At 41.4% G+C, this 11,664-nt stretch overlaps 1 protein-coding gene across 1 annotated transcript in view; it reads left to right on the top strand.

The window, feature by feature from the left end:
* The first annotated feature begins 2,046 nt into the window (after positions 1-2,046).
* LONP1 (lon peptidase 1, mitochondrial) overlaps positions 2,047-11,664 on the top strand; it is a 19,878-nt gene continuing 10,260 nt past the window's right edge. The window contains exons 1-8 of the mRNA XM_009322995.1: positions 2,047-2,135; positions 2,553-2,672; positions 5,266-5,494; positions 6,056-6,117; positions 6,669-6,798; positions 7,196-7,279; positions 8,978-9,198; positions 10,334-10,472. Of these exons, the coding sequence (XP_009321270.1) occupies positions 2,596-2,672; positions 5,266-5,494; positions 6,056-6,117; positions 6,669-6,798; positions 7,196-7,279; positions 8,978-9,198; positions 10,334-10,472 (942 nt within the window). The 5' untranslated portion in view covers positions 2,047-2,135; positions 2,553-2,595. The remainder of the gene's footprint in view (positions 2,136-2,552; positions 2,673-5,265; positions 5,495-6,055; positions 6,118-6,668; positions 6,799-7,195; positions 7,280-8,977; positions 9,199-10,333; positions 10,473-11,664) is intronic.

An 11,664-nucleotide genomic window follows, 5' to 3' on the forward strand; every position in this document is an offset into this window, starting at 1 on the left:
TTTTGCAGCTGGTTGCCGAGTGTGGCTTTGCCCGGCCTTGGCTGGCAGCCCTTAAAGCGGGGACGGCAGTCTTTCGGCCGGGGTTTTCTGGTGGGCGGCATAACCGTCCTTGACCGCGGGCACAGGTACGTGAGCTTGTCTCCCAGCTTCTGGTCATACCAGGGGTGCGTTTCTCCTCAAAGCCATACTCTCTGTCTTCACAGGTTTCTTTTAGGCGTAGAGTACTGGGTGGGGTAGCAAGGTGTGTAACGCTCTACGGCCTTCTGCTTCTTAGCCTTTATTTCTAACTGTATAGCCTGACCGTATTAGAATAGTGCTTTCTTTTGGGGTAGTTACGGACTTGGGGTTTCATAAGTATTGCATCAGTCAGTAATGCTGCTTCTAACGGGGAAGGTCAGCGATTCACGCAGAAACTCTTTCAGAGTTTGCTGCCTTCTCTGTGTTCTTTTTCTGAAGGTTAAGCAAATGTGTCCTTGGTTTAGCTTTGTGGGCTTGTGTCGTAGCACCAAGAACAATATTTGTGAAAGCAGTAAACTGTGAGCTGCAAGAAGAAAGCATGATTTCAGTACAGGGCAACACTGCTATGGTGGGAGAGGGTGCTGAGAGATGGGGATGGTAATCTCAAAATTTCAGAGTGTGATCTTTCCCCTCTGCACCTCTATATGTATTTTTAAGAGCCATAAATTTGATCTTTGATATGTGACTTGAGCTCACAGGGCACAAATACTTTTTCCTCCTGAAATGCAACCATTTTGGAACAAGTACTCATATTTTTGCTCCTCACTAGTATTTTACTAATCTGATTTTGGAGTAAATGCAACAAGAACTGAATCAATAGTTTCCTGTTCCTGTAGTGTTATTTATTATAATGTTATTTCTACTGCAGTATCTTTTGCATGTCCAAATCTAATATGTGCAGCTTTTAGTGTCTTTCTGGATGTGTTGGGGGAAGAAGATTATGTATTTTTATGATCTTTAGGCACACAATCATATGACACTTTTATGTAGAAGTCATTAATTTCAATGCATAGGTCGACAGTGTTTTACATTAAGATAATTGTTAAAAGCTCTCTCTTATCCTATGAATTTGTTGTGTTGCATTTAATACTTTATTTCCTGACAATGTGAAGTCTTTACAGTGAATATGGAATTATTAATTTTCTTCTTTCTGTTAATGTCTGTGACACTGGCAAGCAAGTTTTGCTAGACATTGTGCAAAATTAAAATAGGTGTGCCAAGATTAGAATAGGCCAACAACAGTGGTATTGCTCATGCTGCTCTGTCAAGACCATGCTGTTTATTGTCAAAAGCGTTGAGCAATGCAGCTTATGTCCATCACTTTGAAAGAACACTCCGTGGTCAGCAGTGTGACTTCATGCAACGTCAAAATTCATGAGGAGGTATTTTCTCTGGCACTGAGGGTTCAGCCTGCTGTGATAACAATTACAGTGGTGCTGGAAGATCTGCCAGGGACAGATGTGTGTCATCCAGAGAGCAGAGGGGAGTAAGAAAGTAAAGCAGGAGGAAATACTGGCTGGGACTCAAAGCAGGGACTCAGTAGGCTGGTGGGTGTAGGACAGCAATTGAACAGAGGGGGCTTTGGAGAAGAGGATTTAAACTAGGGTGCACAGGCAGAATTCAGGCAGTTGATGGGGAAGATTGGACTAGCTCCCCAGTAGGAGTGGAGAGCTGGGACATACAGGTATGGAAGGGGAAGGGAACAGTGATAGCAACAGAAACTCTTACAAAGTGTTGTTCAAGTGACTGAGAGGTTTCTTGCTCATAAGACTTGTACAGAGTAGGCCTAGTTTCTGCCCCTGCCCTTGAGCTTGTCTTATGTACTTAGTGACTTGTTCTGAATACTCAAATGTCATGTTTCTCTAATATTCTTCCATATTACTGTCCCCTAATGAGGGCAAGACTAGAAAAATCCGAGATTAGACTTCATAATTCAGTCTTAGGGTTTCACCATGCCTGGCCCTACACACTGAGGGTGCAAAGCTTACGGAAAATCCACCTCTGACTTCGTGCCTATTGTTGTCCTAGGTAAAAAATAAGAAGCTGGTTGAGCTGCTGAGGAGGAAAGTTCGTCTTGCCCAGCCTTATGCTGGTGTTTTTCTTAAAAAGGATGATAAGTAAGTAGTTTCTCTTGATCTTTTTAAAAATTTAAAAATAAGCTATTTCTATGACTAGGCTGCATTTACACTAAAAGCTATGATCTGAAATTGCCTGCCTTGGATAGTATTACAGAAATTGTGTATAGGCCTGGACTGTCCTCTTTCTATGACAGTTTTCATTGCCACCGCCAGCACTGCTAGGAGCTTGAGTCCTGCTTTAGAAAAGGCTGTTACTGTTTGGGAGGGAGATGAACCATCCAGGTAGTTGGGCAATTTGGAAAGGGGCTACATGGTGGTAACAGTGGGGATAAATTGAAGTGTCTTTGCTCCTGAGTCCAGTTTAAAGTTCTGCAACCAGTGATTGTTTCTTTCTTTTTTAATCTTACCTGCTTTCTCAAGATTCTGAATATCTACTCCAATTTTTTTCCTCAATAGCAATGAATCTGATGTAGTGGAGGATCTGAATGAAATCTACCAGATGGGAACTTTTGTTCAGATTCATGAAATGCAGGACCTTGGAGACAAGTTGCGTATGATAGTCATGGGACACCGAAGGTAATTACTTGTACTTCCACTGCATCTCACCAGGCTTCTTTAGAAACAGATATATCCCTTTATTGTTTTCACCACGTATATGCATTTTCATACCCAACTCATGTATGGCAAGCTTTTGCTTTGTTACCACAACGTATCTTGAGAGTGTTCTGGTGCTCCAGCCCCAATATTCTGTGTACTGTTACAGATGCAACAGGTTAGCCCCAAAAAGGAAGAGCTAGTGCATGTCATTCTCATATAAACTATAATGTGATGCAAGCAAGCATTCATTAAGCTGAAGTATAGCAGTTTCTTTGACAAGTACAGCAAAGTTTAGTAATGGTGAAAGAAATTCTCTAATTCAAGCCAGTATTTTTGCTTTAAAAAAAAAAAACAAACCGCAGTCCAGAACTGTAATTATGTCTTGTCTACATAATCTTGTCCCAGAATTGAATTGAAGAAAATAGAATTATTGTTGGGAATTGTTTAGCTATTTCTGCCAAGTTATTTTGAGCTAAGACAATATAAAATTGTTGATTTAAAAGCATCACGTAATTAATTTCCATTAGAAGGGAAAATACAAGGACAGAAACGTGGCGGGGGGAGACAGATTCAGGGTGGGTTTTGCTTTGAAGCGTTGCTTTTTTCTTCCCACTTCAGTTGCATTTGTTCTGGACAGCAAAGAATGGACGGTACTTCTCAAAGCTCAATTTGTGTGAGTTTGCAAGTCAACTCCTTTCCAAATAGAGTCTTAGACATCCTGCTGCATTATCACAGCACAGCCTTGTTTGATTAGATTTTTGAAATAGGCACCTATTGGTTTTGGTTTACTTGGAATAGAAGTATTTCCCTGTAACTTGGAAGGTGTGGGTAATTGGTCTTTATTTGATTGAGACAGAGCACTGATCAGTCGTGTCCACAGGAACCACATTGGATATCATATCTGAGGAGCAGGCTACATTTACAGGGAAAAATATAGAAAAGGAAACCCTTATATCAGCAGCTAAAATAATAAAATGTGGTGTCCTGCAAGTGTGGGTCCTCTCATTTCTAAATCCCTCCCTTAGTGCTCCCCATACACCTTCTAGCATGCCTTCTGGGTCAGGGCAGCAGCGTCTGTAGTCAATCCAGAGATATTTACATGCTGACTGGCCAGCTGGCCAAACTCTTCTCCGGTTGCCCTGCAAGGGGATGTTCTTCTACCCGGCAACTGATTTCCACCACCAGCAACCCCACCTCCAGAAAATGTTTTTGAACTTAATTGTCTGTGAGTCTATTCTGTTGACAAGAGTAGTCAAAATTAGTAGAAAGTTGCTAGTGGCAGACAGGGTAGTGGAGGAGGTCTTATTTTTTGAAGGAGATCACATGGAAAGTAAGACCTACACGCTGCGCATAATGGCAGTTATCCTGTGAGCTGGGAGTCCGCTATACCACAAGGTTTTTTTGGACTCTGTATTCACAGCCTAGTAAGACAACTTTGTCAAAGCCTATTGCAGTTGCAGAGTGTCTAGCACTCGTCTTTAGTGGGGAAACCTTTTAAGCCAGTGGAGAGGGCAAGATTTTGATCCCTTTCTGGAGAACTGTAGGTCATAATCTGTATTGAAAGCGTCTGACGTGAGGTTGTATGCTCAGCAGGCAAAATTCAGAAAAGTTTAAAAACGGTAACAGGGAGACTAATTTTTTGGAAGGTGATTATGACGTGATCTAGCCTGTCCCTTTTAGGGATTAATACTCAGTTAATCGTTGTGGAAAATATTGTGGGTTTGATCTCTTTCAAAATCATAATCTAGGAAATCTCTTGGTGTAATAGACCAAAATTTCAAACATCTAGGTATGGAACAGCTTCAAGGTCCGTTATGCACATGGTATGTAATATTTAGTATTACAGTAGGTAATGCAGCAGATGCGGTTTAAAGCAGAGAGATTGATTGCTGAGAATCAGAAAGCTGAAAAAGCAGAACATTATATTCAGAATTAAAGTGAAACAGTGAACTTGCTTTTCAGGAGAGACAAGAAGAGGGTATGAATCCACATCAGAGTTGTTGGTTCATGTAGCTAGAAAACTATTTCCTGAGCAGACATACTAACAATGATGCCTTGTTAATTGTTCTGTTCGTGTGCTGCAACTCATCACTGAGAAGTCAGTCTGTGATATTAAGCTTTGTGTGCATGTGTATGTTCACCAATGTTATTTAAAGTATTTTCCTTTTAATCATTAGAAATCTGTTTTTGTAGTTCTGCAACTGGTTTAAGCTAACAGAGTTTATGATAAAGATGCTGTCAGCTGCCCTTGGCCTCGCATTCACACACCAATAGGCTAATTCAGTGGTCAAGTTGGTCAGTTAACTTTTTTGTATGGCAACTTACTGTAAATTTACTTAGTAAGTCCTGTCAGTATCTACCACGTGATTATTACTGTTTTACTAAATCAAGTCTTATTTTGACAAAATGAACCAAAAGCTAGATCTTGTCAAAAAACGTACAGTCCTCTTTGTCAAAGTTTGAAATTTTAGTTTACTCAAAATACAACTTAGACTTTCCTTCTCATGCTGAAGAGCTGAAATCACATATAACCAAGGAGAACTGATTGTAGCTGGTTTCTCTTGGCTTTTAGAATTCGTATAAACAAGCAACTAGAGGTTGAGCCTGAGGAGCCTGAGAACAAACAGAAAGTTAGAAGGAAACAGAAGCGCTCTAAGAAAGAGGCTGAAGAGGAGCCTGGAGCAAAGGACCAAGCCACGGAAGTGGTACTAGATCCTGTAGCTGCTTCCTCGCAGGAAGTTCTCATGGTAGAAGTAGAGAACGTGGTTCATGAAGATTTTCAGATCACAGAAGAGGTTAAAGTGAGTGAATTAATCATGCAAACCTGGACCTGTGCTGTAGAGTTGCACCTACATTTCTTGCTTAAAAGGAAGGGTTCTAAAATCAGGCTCTAATTTCAGGCCTCAGAAACCAGTTCCTCCTCCTCACAGTCACTGCATGAGGGGATTATATGAAAATAATGATTTTTCATTGTGACAGCTCAATTCCTTAGAACTGGTCACTTGAAAAAGTCGCTGAATAAAGAGGGTGGGCTGTGCTTAAATCTGTGTAATATCCTCTATCAAACTGACTCTTTGCTCCAAGGTGACTTGAGTGGTCAACCTGATCATATCTTCTGGCCAAGAACCAATTAAATTTTGTGCATGCATGAAGCCAGCCTATAGCCCTTCTTGCCTTGTCTCCCAGGAGGAATAGCTGCCCCAACACCAAGTACCAGTACAGCACACCATTGCAGATGGGTGGCCAGGGGCCGTATTTCAGTGCTCCTGTGCTGGAGAGGTTGGGGAATGTCATATTTGTACTGAGGCCTTGTCTGTCCTTTTCCAGTCTTTTTGTTGATTAAATCTTTGTTGCGTTTATAGGCACTTACTGCAGAAATTGTCAAAACAATCCGGGACATCATTGCCTTGAACCCCTTGTACAGGTATGTATTTCTTCCCATGCTGCCCTGCTTTGGGAACAGCATGTTCTCAGGCTGGAATACGCTGAGATTTTCTATTCCACTTGTCCTTTTGCTGTAATGAAGAAGAGATATTTGCTGAATTGTCACCTAGAATTTTGTTCTGGGATGCATTGTTGGAAACAGAGGGCAAGTTTGTAGGACGATAAGTCTTATGGCAGGTGATCTGGGTCTAAGTGAAGCTCACTGCAATAAGTATCATGGTCTGATCTATGTAACGTGAGCATAGTAAGAGTCTTAGCATACTGGCACACAAAAATTTTAGATAACTGTTAAGAGAGCATTTAATATATTTGGTTTTATTTATCAGCAATCATTCCTTTTATCAAGTGATTTATGTGTTTGTTACTGAGTATTGGCTTAGTCAAATTTTTAAAAAATGAGTTATTTTGCTATGAAACTGAATTGTGTTTCATTTCTTTACTCTGTCATAACAAGTAAATAACTCTATAAAGAGAATCCCTTATGAATGTAAAAGTTTACTGAGCATTTGGGTTTTATTACCATTTTTTCAGAGAGTCCGTACTTCAGATGATGCAGGCTGGACAACGTGTGGTAGATAACCCTATCTATCTGAGTGACATGGGTGCAGCACTAACAGGGGCAGAGTCACAAGAACTTCAAGACATCTTGGAAGAAACAAGTGTAAGATGAAGCTTTTAACTAAAGCTGTGCTAACTGAATCAAAAGTATGTCTGTTATATGTCATGGTTTCTTTACCAGCGCCAGTACAGAGGGGACTTCAGTACTATGCTTGATTGTAGGTTAGTATCAGTGACTAGGTTCCTGTTGAAGGATATAGTAAGTCATTAATAACTTGCCTTAAGGGAAAGGCTGGATGCTCTGCATCTTTGGTGGCAAATAATTGTTCCATGCGCATTGGTTGCTTGCTGTGGAATTGCTACCCGGTTCGTCTTTTTACATCTGCAGGTGCTGGAGAGTTCTCCCAGACAACTTGTCGGAGCTTTTTATTCTCCCTTTCTCACAGGGAGTTGCCCAGAGTACAGTGTCTGAAAACTCATTTTGTGTCTATCTTTTCCAGATTCCCAAGCGGCTTTACAAAGCCCTTTCCCTTCTAAAGAAGGAATATGAGCTGAGCAAACTTCAGCAACGTCTTGGAAGGGAGGTAAGTTTTTCAAGTAACACATACCTTGTATGTATTTATATTGTGTCCACCACTGTGATGCTTAGCATGGCTGGTAAAGAATTTTAAAGCAAGACAATGGTACACACTCTAAAGGGAGGTTATTTTAGAGTTAAGATTTGCTATTCTTCTTCCGTTAGAAATTCAATTTTTCATGCATGTTGTAAAAGTAACAAGATGTGAGGCTACGGCATCTGCTGTTAAAATGTGTCCAAGTTGTAATTTCATGCAAGCAGGTAAATCCTAGAGGACTGCAGTTTACCAAGCATCTGTGAAAAATATACAGCATAATACTGTATATAGCACATAACAGTGTAAATAGCACAATGTTATTTTAAAAGACCCTCTGCTAACCACTGTGAACTGCAGTAGTTCCTGACTGTTTTAAGTTTTAATCAGAATACAATAACTGCATCAAAATAGTAACTAAGTATATGAAGTACAAAGATTTGTGTATATTGAGTCAAAAGTTTCTGGGTTTATTAACTCCCAATAATTGGGGCTTTTAAAATTCATGTTAAGTGCAAAATGCTTTTGGACCAGGGTAGGAATCGTTGGGGACTTCTTAAGGAAATTGGACACGTGCAGTCTGTGGGACCAAATGGGATGCATCCAAGGATGCCGAGAGGGCTTATCAATGTCATTATTTTGTTGTCTCAATCATCTTTAAAACACTGTGGTGATTGGGGAGGTTCCTGGTAAGAGGAAAAAGGTAAATGCCATGCCCATCTTCAAGAAAGAGAATCAGGGAGACTACAGACATGTCAGCCTGCCCTCAATCCCTGGGAAGATTATGGGGAATATTCTCCTGGAAGCTGTGTACAGGCAAATGAAGGAGGACATGTTTTGGAAGAGCCAGAAGGGATTTTCCAAGGGCAAACTGCCTCATCAACCTGATCGCCTTCTCTGATAAGAAGGTCTAGAGCACAAGGGGAGAACAATGACTGTTGTATACCTTGACATTAGCAAGGCCTTTTTTGTGGTCAGCCATAGTATTCTTATGACCAAATTGGGATGTTACAGACTGGAAGGATGTAGTACAAGGTGGGTAAAAAAATTGGCTAGACTACTGGGCAGAAAGGGTTGTGATCAACACTATAAAGTCTAACTGCAGCTAGCTACTAGTGGTGTCCCTCAGGGAGTCAGTAAGAACCTCCTCAAGTTCAGCAAAGAGACGTTCATAGTCCCACACCTAGGTTGGAATAACCCTGTGCAACAGGACAGGCTGGGTGCCAACTGGATAGAAAATAGCTTTGCAGAAAAGGACTTTGAGGCCCTGGTGTACAGGAAGCTGACCATGAATTAGCAGTCTGTCCTTGTGGCAAGGAAGGCCAACTGCATACTGGGCTCTATTTGCAGTTTTGTAGGCTGCTGTCGAGAGAAGTGGTTATTCCCTTCTGTTTGGCACTAGGGAGATCACATCTGGCTTACTCTGCCCAGCTTTTGGTCTCCCCAGCATAAACAAAACATTGAAGTACTGAATCATGGCCAGCGGAGGCCACCAAGATGTGGAGGGAGCTGGAGTATGTCACAGAGTCACTTTTTATATTAGAACATGCTGCAAATTATTTCTGAGTACTATTTTCAGTTACTGAGAAGGTCATAACTGAGAAGTATTTGGAAGCATTTGATGGGTTGTATCAGGAACAGAATAGTTACTGTATTTGTTGCTGTGTCTAGGTTGAGGAGAAGATCAAGCAAACACATCGCAAATATCTTCTCCAAGAGCAGTTGAAGATCATTAAGAAAGAGCTAGGTCTGGAAAAAGAGGACAAGGATGCTATAGAAGAGAAATTCCGTGAGCGACTAAAGGAGCTGGTAGTGCCAAAACATGTCATGGACGTGATTGATGAAGAGTTGAACAAGTTGGGCTTGCTGGATAATCACTCCTCAGAATTCAAGTGAGTGCATGGCTGTGTCCTCTGCTATCAGGGTTAGTTGGGAGAATGAGAGAAATCAATACAATTCTGTGAAGCTCTTACCTTAAGAGTTTCGTTTCTCTTTTTGTTGTAGTTGTTTTCCCTGAATGTAACATGTGATCACATTCTAGCTTTAGGATTGTTCTCCAGGTCTCCTATGTTTTACTGTAATTTGCCTCTTTTGATCATTTTAGGTCTTCTCTTGCAGCCTAATGCTGTGGATAAGAACTGTGCCGTTCCTTACCCCTCATGAAATATGCAGTGATTCCTTCAGCCCTTAATTTTGCTTCTTCTCTCTTGTACTTAGGTGTTTTCATTAGATGTGAGAGAAGAGAAGCTAGTTGCTAACACATGACAGTGGCTAAGCTGGACCAGCCAGCCGAGCGTGGGAAGGCTGTGCTTCTCTGTGTTTATGACTGCGCACAGTTTACTATTTACTGCATCTTGCAGACTTCCTTGTACATTTGAATCCCTGATCTGAGTGTGCAGAGTTCTAAAACAGACGAGTGCTGCTTTTACGCACTTGTGTTCTCTTCAGTAGCAGTCTGTTTAAACTGATTATCTCTACCATTAGCTTCCGCACTAACATCCTTATCTCCCAGTCTTAAATCTTTCTCTGTCATGTTGTACATCCAGCTGTTTTTCCTTGCTTCTGAGCCAGGATCTTTCTTCTTTATGTTGTCTTGGTCCACTGGGGAAACAGAGAAGACTGGTTTTCTATCTTTAAGTTTCTTGACCTGATCCAAACAGTTGACAGTAGTGCAGAGCTTACAAACAATGCTGCTCATCTTCAGATAGGAACCAGCCGCACACCAAAAAATCATACAGGGAATATGTGTGCAGAGATCTTTGCATGGTACGTTGGATGTTATTTATCTCAGGAAAGCAAAAGCTGTGGAAAAAAGCTTTGATTTTTTTTTGGGGGGAAAGGACAAGGGAATGAAGACCATAACGATATGTTAGCAATGACTGCCCAGATAATGATGTTCTTTTCATAGTCTCCCTTCCATGAGTAGTTTATATCCCACTTGTTCTAGATGAGGGTATTTTGGAAGGCAGTGGAGGATGGCATGAGCTGGTTGTTGTCAAATCACTCTCATTTCTGTGTTTCTGTCAGTGTTACACGGAACTACTTGGACTGGCTGACATCCATCCCGTGGGGTAAGTGTAGCGAGGAGAACCTGGAGCTGACCAGAGCCCAAGAAGTTCTGGAGGAGGATCATTATGGAATGGATGATGTCAAGAAGCGAATTCTGGTAAGGCAGGAATAGGCAGTGTGTCCTATTTCACACTCTGCTTAGCGCCAGGCATTTTGGTTGTGTTTCAGATTGCAGCTCTCCATTGAATTTGTGTTAATTCATGGATCAAACAGAAAGCTGAATCAAAGAACAGAATGTTCCCATGATCAGTTAATGTGTTTAATTACTCGTGGCAATGAATGTCATATTCTGATTTTGAACAGCAATATACTGTTTTGCTACTTAAAGCTGAGCAAGTGAGTAAGTGTCCAAGGGAAGCAGTCTCTGGATTTTAATCAATTCGTTCAGAGACTATTAAAATGATTCCGTTTGACTGGCAAAGTTACTGCCTTTCCAAAACACACTGAACCTCTACTCGTACCGCTAAAATTAAGAGGGGGGGAAGTTAGCTAAGGTGCGTGTTTGCCTCATAACCTTTACCTATCCCCAGATTTGTGTTGGATGCTGAAGGGTTTATAGTCTGTGCAATACAGCCCTCATATAAGCAGACAGGGTAGTTTTCAGTGTTGCCTTGTTCCACAGCTTCTGTCACTTTTGCCTGAGGATGTCCCGCCTGTGCTTGCTGTGGTTAGGGAAGCTGTTTTAAGTAAGAGTAGATACTTGCAACAGGTTGCAACAACTTCAACGACTTGCTGTGGGAACTGCCTTCCTTTCCAGGGGACAGGAATAGGCTCCTCCTTGTAGCCAGCCAATGCATTCAAGCAGTGAAAGACAATCCCAGTGCTGGCAGAATTTGTATCATACTGGGCAAGTGCATGAAAGTCCCCAGTGGGGGGAAACAGGTGCAGATAGTGACTTTGCATTAACAAATCGTGGTGAGAGTTTAGCAGATTTGGTGAAGCCATTGCGTGTAGCTAGCCTTCAACTTGGCCATTTCCTTCCAAAGAGTGTAGTAAGGCAGTTTCTCTTACTGTCCCCACATGCTGTATATAGCAGAGCTTTGTGTTACCTTGGGGACAGCGCTGATGGTACTTAGGCCACCTCAGTAACTGTTGTGCACAGAAACCATATAGGCATCTCCTAAGCTAACAGTAGAATGTCGTTATATATAATGAATAGTAAATTCTTAGACATCCTGGGATTTTGCTTTTATTTAATTGCTTTGTTCCAGTCTCTTCTAGAAAAAGGTAAAGGTTGTGAAGTATCTCCTTGCTGACAGCCAGAGGGGGCTTCTTTACCTAGTAGTCCG

The sequence above is a fragment of the Pygoscelis adeliae genome, unplaced genomic scaffold (genome assembly GCF_000699105.1).
Source record: "Pygoscelis adeliae isolate BGI_AS28 unplaced genomic scaffold, ASM69910v1 Scaffold284, whole genome shotgun sequence".
In the NCBI taxonomy this organism is placed as follows: domain Eukaryota; kingdom Metazoa; phylum Chordata; class Aves; order Sphenisciformes; family Spheniscidae; genus Pygoscelis; species Pygoscelis adeliae.